General features: G+C 38.2%; 1 protein-coding gene across 2 annotated transcripts in view; it reads right to left on the bottom strand.

Annotated features, from left to right (window-relative positions):
* The window catches only part of cntnap2a (contactin associated protein 2a), a 379,160-nt gene that overhangs the window by 188,641 nt on the left and 167,529 nt on the right, over positions 1 to 22,990 (bottom strand). For both annotated transcript variants that reach the window (XM_006794675.3, XM_087846090.1), the window contains exons 4-7: positions 10,059 to 10,206; positions 3,284 to 3,336; positions 2,451 to 2,601; positions 1,489 to 1,673 (exon numbers count right to left, since the gene is read on the bottom strand). In XM_006794675.3, the coding sequence (XP_006794738.3) occupies positions 1,489 to 1,673; positions 2,451 to 2,601; positions 3,284 to 3,336; positions 10,059 to 10,206 (537 nt within the window). The remainder of the gene's footprint in view (positions 1 to 1,488; positions 1,674 to 2,450; positions 2,602 to 3,283; positions 3,337 to 10,058; positions 10,207 to 22,990) is intronic.

The following is a 22,990-nucleotide window of genomic DNA, read 5'->3' as shown; positions in this document are numbered from 1 at the left end:
ACTGTGGTTTGTCCTGCCCCATTTCTCAGCATCCTACTTAACACTGGAATAGATCAGGCATATCAGCAATACCTAGCAAAGGTCAAACACTTACACACAACCACATCAATAAAAACACAAACACACAGACATACACATCCTGAAAACCTTGTGTGCATTCAAAATTGCACACATGCATGTGCACTCTCACATTACAAACAAATGTCTTACTTGTATGTATCCCATAATCAGTTTCCTGTTATAGGTATTATTAGCTGAGCAAGTTGCATTTCATTAGCTGATGTTCGTTATGCCAATTTTATCGAGTAGCATGATAGCTGAGTGTAAAACCAATATCTAATTTCCTGTGTGGCTTTATTTTACTGTACTGATCACTTGTGATGAGCAATTTAAACGCAGCTGCAAATTAGAAAACAGCACAAGGGCATAAGGCAGCAAGTGAAGAAAGGAAACAAACACAGACAAACGCAACCTCATGCTTACAACTGCTCACATTGCAGCATTCTCTGCAAAATGTCACCTAAACCAGAATCATTAAGCTACTGAAGGTACTTCATGCAGTCAATTCAAGTCAGTTGGGTGTATTAGATGTGAATGGGAAAATAAAGATAAGACATTATTTTACAAGTATAGATTCAGCTTGGTATTTATAGTCTACCTACAAACATTAAGACTGCACTAATGGCAGCATTCAAACTAGACAATTATTGTGTCTGATAGATTTTGACTTAACCTTTTGGGGGATTTTGGCAAAGTCTGCAACATTGTACAGTACAATGTGATATATCCTGGATATTTCCAGGATGGCATAAGAACTGCATTTGCACACCTTCTGACTTTGTAGCACATAAAGTTTGATCCTAATTAATAAATAGAGCTAAACTTATTTAATTAAATACTTAACTTTAAAATTGTTTTTGTAAATAATTAGCCAAACCAAGTGCACAGTTTGGTCCTACACAGTGCAGTGACTATTTGCTGGATGAGCAGGATCTCTAACAGATGTTGCACGGTTACAATTAACAACCATATAGCTGAAGAACTAAGAACACGTCTGTTTGTTCTTTGCCTGGTAACCAGTCATCCGTATAATAGGCAGCTGGTCTTGGCTGACATTATGTCACCATCTTCAGTTGCTTCAATACCAAGACTACCTATCAATGTTATGCTGTTGAATCATTTGGCGTTTTTTTTTCTTTCTTTCTCTTAACTATTAGGTTTGCAAGCCAACCCTATGGACAGTCAGAAGGAGATCAAGCATGCATTACAAATGCACATCTTCAAGTGATCTGACTGGGACTTCTAAGGAGCTTTGGGAGCAGTTTATGGCTGCTCACATACAACCTCAAAAGCACTATCAGTCAAATTTAAATGTCATATAGTTATTCATATTTATCATGGCAGTGGCAGAAAATCTTGAACTTTTCAACTTTCTCATATTTCCTTATTGTTTGTGTTATTATGTTTATTGGCTTCATCTCGACTTACTTCATAGTCCAAATCGAGGTGGTCAAACTCTCCATTAGTCCTGAAGTGCTGAGTGTGTCTGTCCAAGGTGAAGTTCACATTGCGACGGTAGCGTTCAATCACTACTGAGTGCCAGTGATTGTCATCCAAGAGGCTCCCTGTGGTCACAGAGGTATGACCCAGGATAGAGCCATACTGATTACTGCCTGTAATAAACACAGGACAAGCCTTAAAATGCAGACATGAGAACAGCGGCTGAATTTGTAAATACAAAAAATGGTGTGACTTCTCTGGGAAGGATTTGTCAAACTGGCTAGGAAATTTTTTAGTCCTTCACAAAATATCCTGATACCTCCAAACTCTGTACTTCGCATAGGTTTCCATAACCATATACTTTAAAGTTGATTTAAATTCATAGCATATAACATGACCCATTTTGCAGTACATTACTTTCATGAGTTTGCAACCAGGTGCTGTAAAAATAAAACAAATAAGTCACACACAAGCAAACACAACATTTTTTGACTGATTTCATTTCATTTTAAAGTCTAACTTTCAAGGATGTCTGCAGTAAGACATCCTTGGTGTGTCAGACACACTTCTGGTTAACAGTGAATCATGATTCACAGACGTATGGATGGCATGGGCTTTTGTTTCCTTTATGAAGAGGGGGAAATTGTGAATTAGAATCTTAACTTTTCCCTTGACTAATATCATTTTCAACAAACCCCATTGATCCCATCAAAGCACAGCAAAGTATTATTTTTTGTATCCCAATTCATTTCCATTATTTCCCAGCTGCTTTTTATAGACACACATTGATGGAGGTTTCAAAACATCCTCACATGTTTAAACATCACTGTAAAGCAAGACATGTCTGAGGCTGATACCGTAAAGACCTAAATGCTAAACACTGTTGGAGAAGGATCACAATCAAGAGAAAGTTGCTCTTTCTAACTCTGTGGCATTTATTTGTTACCCACCCAGGTTTATCTGCAGCAGCAGCTTGGCTTTACGGAGTTCCAGTGTGATATAGTCTCCCTGCTGGCCTTCCCCATGGAGAATCACACCCTCACTTTCTGACGTCTTAAACCTCAGTGCGATCACGTCCTTAATGATCTTCATCTTCTTCACCTGTGTTAGCAAACACCAATGGCTTTGTGTGATTGTTTGCAACACTGGTAACTAATTTCTGATTAGATTAAAATGTAACATTATGTAAAAAACAATGAAAAGCAATCTTTTCACTTTAGAAACTTTTATACTTGGTAACAAAACAAGACAATTTTCACCAGCCAGTGTTCTGTTTGCCTGTTCAAAATCTACATCCATTTATTTATATATAGCTCTCATAAAAAATGCCATTTTATCGTGATACATTTGAATTTTTTCATTCTAATTTTTTGATTTTATGATCTAACCTATATAATATGCAGTTATATGCTGTGTACCAACTAACAAGAATCCAGACTCCAAGACTTCTATTTAAGGGCAATAGTTTTAAACACGTATAGGATCCCAAGTCTTGATAAAACACGATGACAAACAAAATACTGAAACTCTCTGTTAAATATGTTTTCCAATGTTTATTAAAGGACTGCCATAAGTTTATGTGACTAGCAAAGGAATGATCGCAATATAACCAATACCCTCTACTAGAATTCATTACAGGATCTAGTCTCCATGTTCTAGAAATGACTGAGTCAATATTGCTTTTTATATTCCAGTTTATTCAAAATTGAATATCCAATTCCAATCCAATAATTTTGAATATCCAATTTTAAATATTCGACTACTGAAGTTGAAATTTGGGTACCTTAAAACGATATGAGATCACACCCTGCCCATCAAAATTGATGATGTCTGCCCCTAAAGGAGGAAGATGGAATTAAAAGACAGGAAGAGAGAGAGAGAGATTATTATTTAAACAAACACAAACCACAAACATTCAGATACATTCAATTCAAACCTGACAGTAATATTTAAAAGAACAGGTGCGCTAATAATAGATGAACGTGTAAAAGGGCAAATTAAATTAGATATTATATTGCCAGCTCAATTTCTGGCTTTATATGCATATGGCTTTACATGCCACAAATTGGCTTTTTCAAAGGAAAATTTTTATATGTCACAGTAGGAAGAACACGTTGGCTAATTGACACACATTTTTTGTTTACTGGCACACTTGCTATTAATCATGTTTCCTTTTTAATGCTATACATTAAGATTAAAAATAATTGCAATAATTAAAGAAATGATATACCTTTTTTTTTACACATTTAAAAACTGCCACACAGATACACCTGCATGCAGACTGAGCTGAGAGCTCCAACTATCCCAGATTCAGTGTAAGCCGAGGTTTAATCAAGGAGAACTCAAGCCACGAGTGTCATGTTAAACAAAGTTAAAGTACAAAGAAATGCTATGTGTATATACTATATGTATAAGTGAAGGAGCTCAAAAAAGAGACAAGCAGTGAAACGATGATTATTTTCAGATCTTGAGCTCAGTAATAAAGAGCAGTGCTTGAGGCATCTCTTCAGTCTTACTATCATCATGACAAGTGTTCGAATGGTTAGTGGAGAACACATATGTGGCAAGATTGGTTGGAGAATTTAGAGAAGCGAGCACAGGAAATGATGGGATAACATAGCTAGGGAAAGATATACGGGGATAATGATGCACAGTCACACTGCCCCTCAATCTTATATGATTTCTTGGGTTTTCACTTATATAAAACACAGAAATACACAAATATACTGAGGATGCCTTTCCTGATAAATAGTTGAGGCGACGTAGAGGGAACTTACATCTGTTCCCTTTGTTCCAACTTCTCAAATGACCCCATGCTGTCTTGCTTTCAGTATTTTTTGCTGCTTCACCCTCACCCCACTCTTTCCAATTTCATCTTTCTCCATTACTCTCCACTCTGCTCCACTTGTTATTTATTTTGGTTCTGTCTTTAGTTTCCACTCTTTCTTCAGTCATTTCACTTTGATTTTTGTTCTGTCACATTTATGGTACAGGCATTGGTGGTATTTCAGTGTCCAACAGTTTTATATGTTGGCATATATGGATATGGATCAACATGGATAAAATAATCAAATAAATAAAAATTAAACGCATGCATGCGCGCACACTCAAAAAAAATGCAAATACAAATGTTTTATGGTTGCTTATAATTATGCTAATGCCAAAAAAAGTCTCTGACATTTTAAACGACAAAATGAAGTTTGACATTGAAATGTTAAGGTATAACTACATAATGCATTTTTCAACTGCTTAAATACTAGCTTCAGTTCTCGAAAACTAATTGTCAGTGGCCTGAACGCATATATTTAATTAACTTGTAAATATCCTGCTACAGTAATGTTTGGTTTTTGATTTTAATGGTCAGGTTGATGTTAGTCAACATGACATAATCACAATCATCATAATATAGCATGCATAATTAAAGTTTTCTGGATATAAATGCAATGTTACTGTCATGAAATTAAAATTATACAGGTGCGTAAACAGTGTAAATTAGTCATTTTAGCTGCTGGTAGGTGGTTGCTTTACAACATTTTGATGAAATAATAGATGTGCATAATTCATGTTGTCTGGCTACAAAATCTTGCGAAACTAAAACGATACAATGCTTTTCTAAGGTTTTACAGGTACAAAGGTGCATCCTTGCCCATTGTTAAATGGTTGCCAGGGAACATGAACACATCATAGTATACCATGCATGGGTTTCGCGGATATAAATTAACCATTAATGTTGTGAAATTCAAATTATATGATGGGTATTATGAGTGCATAGATTAAATATGGGTTATTATCACTCATTGGTAGGTGGGTGCTAGGCAAAATGATGATGTCATAACATATGGTTCTATAGATAAGAACCTTAAAGGGGTCTAAGATGTACCTGTGTGCCAAGTCTGGTTGCTCAACTCCTGACTGTGTAGGTGGAGTTTGTGGGCGGAGAGAGATTTTAATTTAATCCTACGTAAAGTACTATATTTTTATCCTATTTATTGTTTTTGCAAAACATTTAACCCATTCTAACAGATTAAAATATAGTTTTAAAGGTGAAGCTATTGTGATGAATCAGAGTAACTATAAACCAAACTAGGAACCACAAGCCTCACCTTGATAGTATAAAATGTTTCTTGATCTAATGTATCCATTCGAGTTAGTAGAAACTTGTTTCAGGTGTTGCTGGGAGGAGCCAGAGACAATGGTTTCTAGTGGCACTCTGGACTATGTGAAATTGTCTCTCCTGGTAAACACAAACTGACTTCCCTTTCATAACACTGAAAACTAATTCACATTTTAAATCACATATCTGTGTTGGTTTGAAAACAATACTTGAGATGTAACTTTCTCCTTTCGTCCAATAAAGATAATTGTTTCAGGCTGTTTATCTGTCATGAAAGCAAGTTTTATTTGCAACACCATACATGCAGTTCCCATGCTTACTCTAATGTAATATTGAGCCCGAGAGCCAGAATGATGCTGTTTAAGCTGATGCTTACTCTAGAATTAGATACTATTCAGAAGAAAATCTCCATAAGTACATTTCTTAGCCTTTACAGATTATGATGGCGATACATCATACTGACAACAGATTTGGTCTTTGGCATAAAAAAAAAAAAGCCACGGGTTGAAGTCAGCTGTGAAAGAGATTGCATTTGTATGGAAAATTAAATTTGTACTCTCTGTTTCTGTCTGATTCCCCTTTCTCTCAAATATTGCTTCTACTATTTACCGACTCATCTATGAAGTAATTGATTTGCAGTTGATCCTATGTTAATCAAAATGGAAATGAGCATGTAAATTCCACAGCACGGTGAATCATGACTCCTTTACAGCTTGCACCTCTGGCACAACCACATCCACACACATGCATACAGATACTGCCTTTTATTGCATAGTCCTAGATGAGTCATAATATGGCATTGCATTTAATTATCATACATTTTCAGAACCCAGAATTATCATCTACAACCAACATATTTGGTGATTATGCTGGAAACATAACATCTATATTTATCTGCCTCCTTTTCCTCCCACTACTTCTCTTTTGTGCTTTCTGTTTTCATCCTCTTTTCTCTGCCATTGCCCAACACTGTACTTCTCCCGTCTTTCATCTTCCAGCTGGGAAGCAGGAAAAACATTTACAAGAAGCTGATTCTAGAGGAACTGAAGAGTCAGGGAGTGAAGGATGGCTAGATGAACAGACAAATGTATGAGTTCTCATTTTCTGACTGAATGCTGAAGAAAGAAGCAGTGACAGCATAATCATGAGGAACCACTGCAGGCTTCAAAACAAAGATGACAGACAACTCTGAAAGATGATGCACCTGACCAGAGGGAGTGTGTGTGTATGTGTAGTTGTAGTTGTGTTTCCCTCTTTCTGTGTTTCTGCTGATACTTGAGTTTTAAGCATGTGTTTTGCTTATTTTGCATTTATTATACATCTCAAAACAGATGTCACTGAGTGGTGGACAACATTCATATCTGTCAGAAACACAAACTCTCTGAGCTTAGTTGGACCTTGAGACAAGCAAGTGGGTTTCTTTTTTTTTGTTTTGTTTTTTATTTTTTGTTTTCCTTCCTCGTCTTCTTTTTTATTTTAGTGCTATTTAGTGAAAACCTCAATCAGATTAGAAATAAAAATAAGACTGGTGGTTTGGAAGTGACTTCATTGATTTTTTTTTCCTGTGTGGGATCAATTGCAAGTAGTTGCTGTGAACAACTGTTCCTCAGAGGTTTATCATGCACCCGTCTTTGGGTGACCGCTTTTGGTCTGAAGGCATCTGGTGGGAGGCAACCTTCCTTGGCCCAACTCGGCTGGATTGAGTGCCTTAACTCTCAAACAGATTGGCAAAGGTTTGAAATTAATTTCCATGTGTTGATGTGTACAAATTGTCTGCTTCACCAAACAATGTTGCAAACACACAAACCTGAGTCAATCAGGTTCAGCCAGGCAATTTACTGCAAATTGCACCAAATTTAACACAGAAAAACATGTCTTAATTTATGCCAGCTACGTGCGTAGTAGTTGGCGCTATAAATGTTTATTTATTTGACATGAGAGAAGGAAATGTTATAAGAACTCTCCTCACATCCCACTAATAGAAGAGTTCACCCTTATTCCATAAATATATAAACATATTTTTAAGCCTCCCCTCGTGTATTTGAGCTGCCATGCTGTTTTCAGAGAGAAACACGTGCACTACCTTTTAAAAAAGCTAATACACTATGTATTATTTTGTTACTTGCTTCCAGCCTTAAAAGTATGCTGCTCAAGGTTGCTAATGAAATGAAGTAACTATGTTTTTGTTCATTTATACATTTATAAATTATAAATTTTCCCTGTCTGGTTTGGGCTGCACTTCACTGCTGTTCAGTCAAAAAATGACTCCAGACTGTCTTGTTGGTGCTTTATTCCTGTTTTTATTTTATTGCTTTCTCAATTAAGCAAAGCTGAAAAACAGCAACTAACTGCAAGGGATCTCACACCTGGTCTCTGCCTTTAACTTCAAAATTTCAAGGGTAGAGAGATTGGAGGCACTCATTGTCATGTTTAAGAAACCAGTTTGAGATGATTTGAGTTTTGAGATATGCTTTGGAAGCAACCATCAGAAGATGGGTGCACTGTAGTCATAAAGGATGGACATGGTCAGCAATGATACTCAAGTAGGTTGTGGTGATTAAATGATACTCAGTTGGCACTGAGAGCCCTAAAGTGTGCCACCAACAGAAGCCTGAGCCTTGAAAGAAAGCAGGATGGATCCATGTTTTCATGTTATTTATATTAAATTCTGACCCTGCTATCTGAACGGTCCACCTGTTGGTCTCCTGTTGTTCAGTTTTGGTAAGTCTGTGCAAATGGTAATATCAGTTTCCTATTCTTAGCTCCTATTCGTAGCTCTTTGTGTAGTCCTCTGATGCTGTAGCCGTCTGCTTCATGGTTCAACATGTTGGGGGATGCTATTCTGCATACCTCGTCTGTAATAAGTGGTTATTTGAGATACTGCTGCCTTCCTACCAGCTCAAAGCAGTCTGACCATTCGCCTCTGCCCCTCACACAGAGAACTGCCAATGTGAAACAGTGAGTTTGGATCAAGCCCAATTTAACTTTTTCTGCTGTCTAAAGTAAAGTGGTAACCTCTTTCTCAAAGTGCTTGCGGGTATAGGCTGCATAAGGTATGTTTCACATCCTGCTCAAAAACTCCAGAATCACTGGTGCTTGACAGCATGCCCAATGTTATGTAAGTTATTGATTGTTCCTACATTTCTTTTGCTAAATTTGAGAAATATATCTTGCTGAGTGTTACTGGAATACTACGACTTTTTCCAAATTTGGAAAACTGCATCCAGATATTGTTCCAATTCTATTATGTTTTAAAGCTAGCTCTTTCACCAGATCTGTTCAAAATACATTATCTATTATTGTCTTAGGTAAAAACAAAGGCCCAGCAATTCCATGTTAGGATCACTGACCATTGATGTGTGAGAAAAGTCAAATGACAATACCAACGAAATGAGCTAAGTGTGATTGTAAATGTGTGGGGAGAAGTAATGTGTATAAGCTTGAAATGAACTGAATGGCTGCGTAGCTCATGCTAGGAGTGCCCATGCACGCATGTGTGCATCTGTATGTGTTAAGTGTATATGCAGCACATCTCGTGGTCCTTATCATCACTGTCATGCTTTTCTTTTGACATGGGAAGGAAATGAAACAAGGGAAATATAATCAATGAACCGAGGACTGACTGGAATACAACGCATGCCCTTGCATTCACGCACACAAACGCACACGCGCGCACACCCCCTCCCTCACAAACATATCCACGCATAGTGCAATCACATCTCCCGAATGAAAGATGTATGTGTGTCACTTATAACAGTAATTTATGCAGAGCCTTAATTGAAAATTGTTATCAGAATCAATTTGGCAGCCTTTAATAGGATGAGGGCAAAGAGGCTGCAAGAGAGCCAGTTCCCTGGATGATGCATTTGTTAGAAAGCGAGAGACAGTGTATGAGTGTTTGTGTATCTGTACATGTTTGCGAGTTTGCAGCCGTGCTCTGCATATTGCTGCAAATTGATTTTATTTGTGCATGTATGTATCGTGGCAGGCTTTCATGCTGGGATTGTGTTTAATTCACATGCAGAAATAACTCCATTGTGCCTTGATTGGAGCTGACAAACCATCGTTAGGTTCTCCACATGGATCCACAATTTGAAATGCTAAGTGCTAGGCTGCACATGTTTAAAACCTGTGAGGCTACTAGGAGTATATTTACTTAGGAGTGGAATCTATCTGCTTTCTTTAAACGGCTGTTGTATCTGAGTGTTGTGATACGGCTGATTCCAGACCAACCAAGTGACTGTAAAGCAATTAATATGCAAATGAATGCCTCCACCTTTGATTATTGTTCTGTCTAATAATGTGTGAAGATTCAAGGTGTTACAGGTGTTAGATTAGCCGTGTGTGTAAGAGAAATATAAAAGAGACGTCGCAGGTGTTCTCCAAACCTGTTTGTGTGTGTCTTTGTGTGTGCGTGTGCGTGTGTGTGTTTATCTCCACTCACAGTAGGAGCATCCGTAAACTTCTATTCGCAGACCAATCCGTCCCTCCTCGCTCCAGTCTAACGGGATGAGCCTAAGGAAGCGAGCCACGATTCCCTGCTGGAGCTCATGGCGAACTGCACTCTCTGAGTTGGAGTTCCCAGAGAAAGCCTATGAACATAATCATTCATATACACACAGACATAGAGAGAAACACAAACACACACACACACAAATTAAATACATCAAAGCCACAAGCTTGAAGACAAACAAGTAGCTTCAGGACTTCAGAACAAGAGTATTTGTTCCACTCACCACATCCTATCCTGAAGGTACTCACTCACAAAACATACAAAATAATTATGAGTCTACATATCTAATATGCCCACCATAGGACAGTTTAACCATAGGGGATGTTAGGAGTAAATTGCATATTGTATTAAGCTTCGTATGCATTAAGAAACTCCCTCACATCAATTCATATCTAGACTGATTTATGTGTCCCAACAAGTAATAGAGGCTTGTAACTGATGAGGTTTACAGTTCTTTGCTATATTAGCACTTTGTTCCACACAGCTGGTATACTGTCTTAAAACTCATCTTTTGAGAAAAAAAAAAAAAGGTATCTTGAAAAGCAAATAATGCCTAATTAACGCTTCTAAGATTGCAGTGATGCCTAATTAAAATGTCTTATTTATCTGCAATTTTAAATGTCTTTGCACAGCCCCAGTGTGGCTGCAGTTCCATGACTGAACATGTGCTGGTTGTTTTGTACACATCATGGCTTGACAGCACGAGCTGCTCTCCAATGTTTTGCTGTAAGCATAATTATTTGATGTCAGATTTCAATGACAGGCTACTGAAGCACATCTCCTGACAGTGCATTCCCCCCCTTGCTGTTTTGACTTAAATGTGACTGACTGGAGTCTTTACCACCCACTAAAAAAAATAAATTGTATTTACATGGAAAAGAGAAATGAGACAAGGATGGCATTCACTTCACCAAATACTATAGAATCTCACTGGACGAGTAAAAGAGGCACTCGTTAAAATGATCTCCTCTTCTCACTACATCATTCTTGTTTTCTTTCCTCCTACTTACTTTCTCTTCCTTCACTTGACCTGATACATGACGGGGAGAACCTCTAACCGCCCACTAATCCACCTCACCACAGTCCCTGAACTATTTTCACTTCTGTGCATTCTCCTCTGCTGTCTGAAATAAACACACAACACAACCCCGTTCCCCCATGCATTACTTTCGACACACACATGCACAGAGCAGTCGGCACACACCACTGGGGAGAAGCCTCATTAATAGCCTAGCAGGTAACTAGAAGAGAGCAAGACACTAGACAGCCATGTGTTATTTCAGATAAGACATGGAGTGGGCAGGGCAGAGCGTGAGTGTATGGAAAAAAATAACTTGCACAGACAGTCTGCTTTAAGCTGACTCTTCAGTGACCCAAGAATGTACCCCTGAAGATATGCTATCTGCAAAAGGAGGAAATGGTCAAGAGTTCACACTTAGCTCAGAGCTACTGAACTTCCACTGTAGTGAAGGAGTGGACAGTACTTCTATTATCAATGAATTCCTCTCAGTTTCATATTTAATCTTTATTTATTCCATAAAGGTTTATGGAATAAATAAAGTATGCCTTTTGAAAGAGAAGGTTGCAGCGTAGTATTGTATGTATGTCACCAATAAATAAGTAAGTAAATACATAAATAAATAAAAACAGCAAGCACATTAATAGTTATGCTCCTGCTAGAGTTATGGCTTTTACACCCAAAGACATAAAATCTCACAAATGCATTTGTCGTGGTTCTGCAGGAAGTTTGGACACATCCATCAGTGGCTAGGCAACAGATCAAGCAGCCCCTCTGATCATCTAAAAGACAATACTGTTTAACTTGTGCAACGACTGGTAACTGATGATTCAGCAATGCAAACCTTAAAGTTACATTAAATTTGCTTTTTAAAGCAAGTTGACTGGAAACAGCATTTTGTCTCTTCTTTTAAATCATAGCAATTAAGTGGAAGTTGCCAGGTGTAATTGCTGCTTATATTGGTACTTTTTAAAGTAGCTTCCTCACTATATAAAAAAAAAAAAGTACTGGAGTACCTACAGATTACATGGACAGTAGCTGCTAGGTCATGAAAACCCATGACACGAAGCTCCTGTCACATAGTTTTTGTGCTGATGTTAATACCAGAGGAGGTTTTTGAATCAGCACAGCACTGGTAACTTTGAGCACTCGGGGAGCCTGTTATGACTTCAAACAATGTGCGCTGAGCTCAATTCATAGTTGCATGCCGCATCATCAAAACACTGGAAGTCTGAAATGTCTCCATAACTGAGATATTCCTTTATTCACCTGGGCTAGCGCTACTCTTTGGAGCGGTTTGGGCAATTCTACAATAGCTTCTTCCCCTCTAACCCTTATCTTTTTCTTTTGCTGTTAAATCTTCTCAAGCTTTCTTCTCCTGTGCTCTCTATTGCATGTTTGTCCTTCAGTATTCTGTTTCCAAACTGCCTGTAGTGTTGGCTTCTGATATGAAGCACAATGACAGTTATGTCTACAATCTGCATAAACACACACAAGCATTCATGCACACATATAGATACAGACTGCAAATGCACCACCTTGCCATTTAAGCAATTATGAAATGTTAAAACCTGATGTCACTGTTAAAATCGCCTCATCGTTGGGTATAAAATAATGAAAGAGGAAAAAAAATTTCTGACAATTTTTCTGGCTGCATGCAGATGACTTCAATTCCTTTTTGTCCAGCTGTCACCTTCCTCTCCTTGCCCTTGTCAAGGTATACCAGAGAAAGAAAAAGAAAAAAGAAAAAGAGAGAGAACAAAACCATTTTTTTCTTCACCCAAAAGCTCAATCCCCCCATCCTCTTTTTTTCCCCCCCTCTATTTCCCTATTGTGTTCATCCCGCTTTCTACACTTATCTGTGCTTGGCTGAATGAACAGCTCAATTCAAAGGCATTACTATGCAGAGCGGGGGGCAGAAGGCAGGATAGGGAAGAGAAGAGGAGGATGAAGATGAGGAAAAAGCTGTGGATGCTGAACACCTTGCAAAAGTCTGCCTAGTGAACCATTTAATTCCCTCTACTCCAAAGTCAAATCATTAAGCGGCAAACCAATGAGTAATTGGAAATATATGTGTGTGACTGCATACAGCGTGCCTGTGTGACAGTTTATGTTGAGGTGTGTGCACGTGTGCGTGTTTTATAAGCAACTTTAGAGCTTAGACACTTTGACGTTTTGTTTAATCAAGAACTGAGGTAATTTACGGCAACAAAGGCCACAAAGTGCCTGAAGCAAATTTCAGAGTTTACTCACTAGCTGCTATGTGCATGTGTGCAGAGTTGCACATACTTCTGCATGATTCTGCCTACTATGTATGTCAGTGATATGTACAGTTAATGTTAGATTAGTTGGTTTACTTGATACTTGAGAAAAATATTTACTGCTATTTTATGTAGTTCTGTGAGGATGTGCATAATATTGTGGAATGTTAAAAACAGTGTAAGTTAGTAAAGGACACACGCATGATTTCAGCAGTCCATGAGATCAGTGGGAGAAAAGCAATGAAAGAAATCTTGACTTGGAAAAGAAAATAATGAGGGAAGCTGAGAACCAGCCAGTCTCTGTGCTGACCATTTGGAGCACAGGGGCTGTCGTTCAAGAAAGAACAAGCCAATCACTTTCCTACAGCTGGTCAAAAAAATACCCCTGTGGTCTGCTCTGTCTGACATACACAAACACACTTCACTTGTATATGAGATAGACATCCACGTCGGCATGCTCGTTCCCATAAACAGACCCTGGCAAAATTCTCCACACGCCCATTATCTAACTGCTCAAAAGCTCTCCCTCATTGCTACTCCTCACCCGCTTACTTATTTTCCCTGGCTGCATGTTTTCATTTCCTGAATGAGCATCTGTCCTTTCTGTCTCGTCTCTCTCTTTTTTGTTTCACTGAAAATCAGTCTGTATATGTGCGAGCATATTTCTGTTTGTGCTGCGTGTCTGCATTTTGACAGCCAGAGAGAGGCCCTTCCAGAGAACAGATCTCTAGATACTGAGAAACAACAAGTGAAAGCTATTTTCTGGCATTTGCTTGTTGCTGCTGGACTCTTTGTTAGACCAGCCCAGAGTCAGGGCTATTGTATGTGTGTGTGTGTGGATCTATGTGTATGTTCCTTCCAAACAGGCAGGGGAAATCAGTCCGGCCTGGTCTGGTCTTTTGTTTTTATTGACAAGTGTACGAGACAAAACAGAAGGACCATAGAGAAATTTGTGTTTCTGTGAAGCCCTGTGGGTGGCTGTGTCTGTGCCAGGAAAATAGGACAAATTCTAGTAATGCTTAATTGAAGTCATGAATCTTTAAAATGTTTTAAAGTAGGCTGGGTGTTACATACTACAGCATGTGCCTAACACCTTGAGAGTACACCGTGCTACACACACACACACACACACACACACACACAAAGCCTCAATAGGAAATCTCTTCTTACCGTTTCGTGACACTTGCTGACAGAATTTAAATTCTGGGCTACACAGTCAATCAAGTATCCCACTAGGGGTGAGGACCACAACCAACTTCTGCTGCAGGCAGAAGCTAAATGGATTTTTGATCTGAGTCTGCAGCTCCAGATGGGCTCAATGAGCTGAATGAGGAACTTGATCTGTGCTATTTCCTGTAATGGTTTTGTATTTTTTGTATCATTTTTTGTTGTTGTATTTCAATCATATTTTTGTTCACGTTTTGTTGTCTTAGTTCTTTCTCTTCAGTGGTGATTTATGCTTAGAAATGTAATAATATTTTTCTTAGTTGTACATCCTTGTATATGTTTGTGCTTCAGTTTTGTTTATATAGACTTTCTGACATGTTCACTGTTCAAACTTTACAAGTTTGAACAGTGAATTGCACTGCAACTCTGAAAGTTTGATTAAAACGAATGTATGTCCTTCCATTGTTATGTGCACTTCTGTTGATTTCTGTACATCAAAGACAAGATAAGCTGCTTCAGAGACTCTTTATAGTCTTTTGTTGGAACAGTTCAGAATGATCTCATTTTGTATCCGTATGTGCCAGATAGTTAGTTCGGTCGCCAATTAAATGGCTTTACCTGCTAAAATGGGCACCCAAAGAATTGGTGACAAAGGGAAATTGAATCTTTTCTTTGCTTTGCATACATTATTAAGGAAAAATGAAAAACACTTCTAGCACATTTCATACCAATACTTTTTTCCACACACTGCCTTTTGGGCTCATTAATTACTGTATAGTAATAGAAAGAGTGAAAAAAATATAAAGTACTTATGAAGGAAATTTTAGCAAGAAACCTTCATCACTTCTTCCCTTATATTTACACAAATGCAGGAGAAAACCTGCATTTGAACCTGATGTAAGTGGCATCCAATAGTTTTACAGTATCGTGTCAGTATCAGTATCAAGAAAAAAGTAAAAACTTCTTCAGTGGCTATGAGGGCACCATCAGTGCACTGTTGATATAAAATGGTTTCTACAGTCCTCATTAATCATACAACATTAAGACAGTTCATACAGTAGGAAAGAGGAATTTTATCTCAGTGCTATTTTTTATACACTGTCCACACAAGTACCATTTTGAAACTGTTGACAGACCAATTAAAATTTCATTACAGCCACTTAAGTTGTAAAGAAACTTTAATGACTCACTGGGATCTACCCTTTCTCCATAGTTCCATGCTTTTCAGACCTTGCACGTGTAATAATACCAGTGTCACTGATATGCTACACAGTCACAAATATAGGTTGTTTTATACCAGTATGGATAAAAGCACTGGGCCATCTACACATTAAATCTACAGGAGCTGCTAAGCCAAGGAAGCCCATGTCTTGACGCTCTTGGCACACAGCTTTTGTGCTGATGTTAATGTCTCAGAAGGTTTGCAAGTCTGAGTCAACAAAGCGCTGGCAAATTGAACGTACTACTATGCGTCTCAACACTCGACTAGGTGACTGGGCTCTGCAACTCTACCACTTTGCAGCTGGAGTGGTGTGCTACCTTCTACTTTGAAACAATACCTCTTAAAACGTTTTATTTGGGAGGGAAGATATTTCATTAGCAGACAAAAAAGATGCAATAGTGGTATCCTATTATTCTAGGATCCAGTGAGCTCTTTAGAACAACCATTCTTTCACAAATGTTTATAAAGGCAGACTGCATGGCTAGGTGCTTGATTGTATACACTTGTGGCGATGGGACTGGAAACGCCTGAGTTTAAAAATAAAGAGCCCATTACTTTTGTTCATATTATTCATGTTGATGATCTTCATGGTTACAAACTGTAGGTCTCCTACGGCAGTGTCAGAGTAAGCCGAAGCACTTCTGCAATGACTTCCATGTGTGCAAAAGATCAGCACTTTTTAGAATTGACATATCATTGACAAATGTCTGAAAATAAAATTTTATGTGCACAGTGCAAGTTATTGGTGTTTAGGACAATCTTTAGAGTGCTTTAGTGAGACACAAGTATATGGCTGTCCAATAAACTGCATTCTGGTCAGACTTAAGGAAGAGATACCAGGGTGCTCTTACAGATATAAAGCTGACACGTTGAGATGTCATCAGATTAATGAAGAGTAGTGCATGTCTGAAAAAGGCTTATTTGAATTCATCATCTTCGTTATTGTCGCTCAGCAAATTTTAATTTCCACACTCAACTCTTTATTTGGAATGAATTGACATTAAATAGGCTGACACTCAAGTTCTGTGAAGTTGCTGCAGCCAATCAAGATAAAGACTTAAAAGTTAAAAGACAGACTTTATATCAGGGCCGATTAAAAGAAAAAAAAAAGATGAAGTCATAAAAAGTATCTCCATGACTTCAAGCAGCAGTGTTCCTCTGATTAGTTCAATTTAAATATTTTGGACTTTAATGCTGAACGTGATAACTCATTTAGTGGACGACAGCAGCTGTTCATCAACAGTCAGTGTGAGTGAATGAGTAACTGCTTATGTATGGGGATAAACACTGGTCAACAAACAAGTTTGTCTTCTTTATGTTGAGATGCAGTTTTGACTGTAGACCAGTGTCAGGAATTTGGGTCAGTAAGGCATAAAGAATCAACACAAATCATGAATGCACGCATCACTCTGAATGCTAAACCTTTTAATAATCTTACATTATAATCAAATGAGTGTGCCTTATTTCATCCATCCATCCATTCGCTTCCGCTTATCCTTTTCAGGGTCGCGGGGGGCACTGGAGCCTATCCCAGCTGTCATAGGGCGAGAGGCAGGGTACACCCTGGACAGGTCGCCAGTCTGTCGCCGGGCCAACACACAGGGACAGACAACCATTCGCACTCTCATTCACACCTATGGGCAATTTGGATCCAATTAACATATCCCCACAAGCTGCATGTCTTTGGACGGTGGGAGGAAGCCGGAGTACCCGGAGGGAACCCACGCAAACACGGGGAGAACATGCAAACTCCACACAGAAAGCCCCTGCTGGCCTGATGGTGGAATTGAACTCAGGACCTTCTTGCTGTGCGCCAACAGTGCTAACCACCGTGCCACCCTAGTGTGCCTTATTTCGTATGATGTAAATTAATCTCCCTGGAGTCTTTCCCCGATTCATTTCAACAGCAGACAGCAGTTGCTGTTTGGATGGTAGCAATGGATCATCTCCATCTGTGACTTGACTCATTAGTAACTTGGGAAGTGCTGGCTTGAATTCAATGAAACAAGAGAGAACGCATTCATCTTCGTATTACGTTGCATAGTGGTGTTAGCACCAAATTAATAATCAGTAAGAAAACTGGTACTTAAGAACATTTTGACACAGCAGCTCCTGGAAAAAGCTTACTTTCTGCTAGGGCGCAGCTATCATCATGACTACAAGGACAGAGTGTAATTATCCTTAATGGCTCAGTTTGATGGTGCAATGGCTTTGCACTGATGTACAGTATGTACGTCTTTGCAGGCCTGTCTACTGCCACTGGGGGGGCAGTGTGTAAAAAAAACCCCAAAAAACATACATACAAATGGTTATGTTATCGACTGTCTCTCCCTGGAGATGAAAGTAGTTATAATGTACCAAAGAGTCTTTATAATGGATCGAAGAAAAGTGCTAAGGAGAGAGTAAAAAGAAGTTAAAAATTCTGAATGACAATATACCAACTAGGCTGTTAATCATGACATCTCTTAGCAGTTGTTGACCACTGAAAGCACCAACAACGCGTATTAAAATTGGACCATGAGCAATTGAAGAAGGTGGCCATCCATCTGTGGGATGTGCTAAACGAATAACTCCCATTTTTGGAGGTGCAAAATCAGGGCTTACAAGACTTGAATAATATGTTGCTAAAATATTGGTGACAGATACCATAACACACCTTCAAGGGTCTAGTGAAGACCTAAATGCCTCGATGGGTCAGGGCTGTTTTTGGAGGAGAAGGGGGACCAGCACAATATTAGCCAGGTGGTCATAATATCATGCCCAATCATGTACTTGGGCTTGTGCAGGAATTCAATGCAGTCAGACCCCTATTAGGTCACAGAAAAAGATGGTGTTCACCTTCATAAAACAGTGGTTGTATGTGGGTTTGAGTAGAATAAAGGCTACTTGAAACCATTTCTAGTTGACATGAAGGATATTGTCATTATTCATATGACTGCTGTGCTTTGAGGTGATTGTTGTGATTTGGTGCTAAATAAATAAAACATAATTGAACTGAATTGAATTATTAAGACATTCAAGGCTTTTTGTAACTAGTTCAAGTGAGACTCCATGGTGTAGGAAGATTAGCTTAAGTGCAACATGTATAATATTGGAAATTGTTTAAGAAAAAAGCATACTTCTAATATTGCATAATGTTTACATACTACTCTATAGCACATACACATAAAAAACGGAAAGTAAGAAAATTTAATGTTATTTTAGAGAAATATATTCTTTTGTGTTTGGCGAGAAGGAAAGACTTATTTTGCCTGTGTGTTTTATGCACACAAGGACAGAAAAAGATCAAAGATGATTATGCGCCCTCATTTTGATTACTATTTCTGCACTTTAAAAATGGCATTCTTCTTTTCTTTGTTCAGCCTTTCTTTGATCAAAAGGGACATTGAACCAACTACCCCGCTGAGGCATGCCCTTTCTATGGGTTGGAGACTTTTACGTTACTCATCTCTACATTTTGATCTAAGTTTAGGAGGTCCTTTTGCCAACTTTATTCTTGAGAGGACGTTGATGATCATGTTGACATTATGTTGACTCTATGACCATTTTTATCCTGTTCTTCCATATGGACTTCAGGAGGGGAAATCCTCATCCAGCATGGCTTCAGCTCTCTATTCTACTCGATTATGCTTCTGATAAGCGGTAGCATTATGACCTCCAATTTCAAAGGTGACAATAATTATAATAATAATTTGTATCAAAAAGGTTTACAAATTGTTGTCCTTGTAGAGTGCACTGAAAACATCTGTTTGGTGTGTAACATCAAGCCATCGAGTTCTGCCAGCAATGTCAAAGCTATGTCAAGTGCAAAGAATTAGGATCATATTTTGGTTCCCATAACAACTTCCTCTAGTCCTCCAATAAAAAAAAACATGCTTTTACTCAAAAGTTTCATAAGGAAATATTTCAACATTTCAGGCTTTTTTCACGCCAAATTCATCATGAGTAAGGTTTTAAAAATATTGTGACATGACAGTTTTAATAATCAAAACAAACCTAAATCTCAGTAAATACAAAGTGAAACTATGATGGCACCCCTGCTGAGATGTGAAACACATCTCCTGATTACTCAGTAACAAGCTGACATTTAACAGGCTGTTTGTCAGTGCTAAATATAACTTTAGGAGGGAGCCAGTTAGATAATGCTCTTTTCATCATATTTTCTTACATTAGATTAAATAAGATACCCTTATTTAATTTTAATGTCACTGTTCAAAAGGGGCATAAACAAATTAATAAACAAGCTTTGATGGTTTTCTGCCAAAAGCTTAAAATGTAAATATGATGTTAGTTTGTGCAGTATACAAAAGACTATCTGCATATATTTTATATTATATTGTATTGCTTTGCAAGAGTGCTTTAGATGAATCTACTGTATGCTCGTGGGTATCCCTCCTCTTTGACATTACCTGATATATGGAAGATACTCTAAGCACTGTTTTTCATTACATATTTGTCTCCAAGGCAATATCCTTTCTCTGTTTTTCTTTTTTCCTTGTTTTCAGCACTGACCTGCTTTACTGGTGTTTTTCTAGTTTCTTGCTTTACTCATTTTCCTCCTACTGTAAGCTTCTGTCTGCCAAAAGCCTAAAATGTAAATGCGTGAGGCACTTGATGTCTGCATCTAATAAAATGCAAAAACATGGACGGTGATTGAAGCCTGGCAGCACGGAAGATCATCCAAGTTCAGAAAGTCAGCACTTCATTTCATTCGCGTTGCTTTTCTATCTCAGATGTGACTGTGAAATTTCACACATAAATAAGTCAAACTGCAATGCCTCAAAAGTGAAAATCAGAGGTGGGAATTAGACCCATTTCATTTAAGATGTACAACTTTTACTACAGATTTAGTGACTTGTTTATTAGATTATTTTTTATTTCCCCACCGTAAACCAGATCAACCTTAACCTTGATCTTTACTGTGAGGTTTTAGGGGCACTGACTCACTCCGACTCATTCTGTTTGTTTACACATTACGTTAAGCTCATGGAGCCCTTAATTATTTAGGTAGCAAACCATTTTAATTGGAGCTCATTTGAATGTTAATATATAACTTCTGGTGAAAATTTCAAACATATTTTTTACTTACACAAATTGACTTAAAAGATTCCCTGTTGATGGCGACTGCTTATTGTATTGCCATCTTGTATTTGTTTTCTCAAATCTAAATTTAACTCATTAACTTGCCTATTGGTCGTGAAGACTGAGGTGGCTCCAAGGCACTTGGCAACATCCAGTGAAATAAATACTAGGCTGACATGCAAAGAAAGGTAAGCAGGGAGAGAGAGAGAGAGAAAAAGAAAGAAAAAAAGAGCGAGCGAATGTGGTCCACTGGTGCATAAATCCAGGTGCATGATTTATCAGTGCATGCTCTGCAGCTTTTGAAACTGAATTAGTCCCCACCACTGAGACACAGAGGCATCACCATTCATTTACCTGACGAGCCACAGTCTAGCAACTCCGCCCTCCTGAGAACACACACATTCGATCACAATTGGACAAAGGTAAGCGCATGAGCTCCACTCGAGCTCGAACACTAACACATTCACATACGCTCGCACGTGCTTGTTTCAACATCATTAGGTTCAGTTTTATATACAGCCTTTAGCACAGAGAGAAGAATAAAATGAGCCTCAGCTGTTCTGGCAAGAGCGAAGCATTACATTCGCGGTGTATTACAGCATCACATTTCCTGACACCTTTTTAGCAAAGCTTCTGCACAATTTCATCTGTAAATACCTGAGCAATGTGGCTGCGAACGGCACAGGCTGAGACACACGGTCGCAACATAATCAAGTTGCGTCGCCATTATTTACTTTAATCAAATCTATTTCATTGCTCTACATCCACAGAAGGCTATAGCAGTTGTTTTAGTTCAGCTAAAAGAAAGAAGTGTAAATCGTTGCTTTAGTTTATTTATCCTGTACCTGGCGGAAATTTTACGTAGTACCATCATTGAGGAATCTGATTTAAATGACCAGTATTAAGTGGACAAATCGAAAGTTTATTCTATCAGCTTATGGGTGAGAGAAGCCAGAGGATGCTTTTTTTAAGTGCAGTGCTTGTTAATGTTAAAACTACTGAATGCAAGGATTCTAAAAAAAATACCTGTACAGTGTTTCTCTCTGTCAGATCTGTAGCCACTCTTAGGAAAAAATGTTTGTACTGCAATTTACCAGCCTTATTCCTCATGTCTCAATGACTAGTTGACAAGATACAAGATAATGTGCTTCCATGCACAAAAGCCCAGAATGTCTTTTGGGTTTTATCGCATTGCTTTCAAATATTCTTTTCAATTTACAGTAAAAACATCTATTTCACAGCGTGTACTTCGTTATTTTGTTCAGGCTAAACTGTGACAGCGATATCTCTATAAATGTTAGTAGTAGGCATGATTGCGTTAGCTACTTTCATCATCAATATTTACAGGTGTCTCCTTCTGGCTTACCTCAATTTTAACAGCCAGTGTTTGTATTGTAATGTATTAAAGTACATCCTATGCTTCCAGTAATCCAACTTTACTTTCACATCAGGTTGAGGGGCTTTTTTCTGAACACTTCACAATAATACATTACAGAAAATAAACTGGTAATAAGAAGGATGTTTTGGGATGCTGAAACTTACGCCGTGTTTTAGAGCTGTTCAAAGACTAGACTATTTTTCACCAGTCCAGTGAGAAACTATTATTAACTTCTTCCCTTTTGATGCTGTATCAGCTTAAGATGAAACTGCGGCTGGGCTAGTTTATTGGATACATACATTACTGTCAACTGACCTAGTGTACTTTCAGCTTCAAGCATCTCATCCACATGAATAAACAATCTGGCAATGTAGGAGAGGGCCTCCTGGTACTATCTGATAGAGACTAATGCCAAACGACATTATGGAGGAGAATTCTGACTTTAAAAATGTGTTAATTTATTTTTAATGTCTTGTCGTAATTCGGTACGCATTGCATTTTGATTTCTTGATTTCTTTCTTTTGGGATTACGTGAAGAAAGTGTGATACTGTAACTATGGAATAATAAAATCCATCTCCTACTCTTTGTTTTTCTGCAGGTTTCTAACGTAGCCAAGATATACCCATAACAGTACATCTTGTAACTGCTTCTAATTTCACAATTAGTTTTCAAATTTGTCTTTTCTTCTTTTTTGATGGAGAAATATAAACAAGGACCCCCACTTTGCCTTTGCG

This window comes from Neolamprologus brichardi, chromosome 9 (assembly GCF_056152115.1).
Source record: "Neolamprologus brichardi isolate AB-2024 chromosome 9, ASM5615211v1, whole genome shotgun sequence".
Lineage (NCBI taxonomy): Eukaryota > Metazoa > Chordata > Actinopteri > Cichliformes > Cichlidae > Neolamprologus > Neolamprologus brichardi.
The sequence above is the reverse complement of the archived record's forward strand: the minus strand, read 5'-3'. Positions and strand labels throughout refer to the sequence as shown.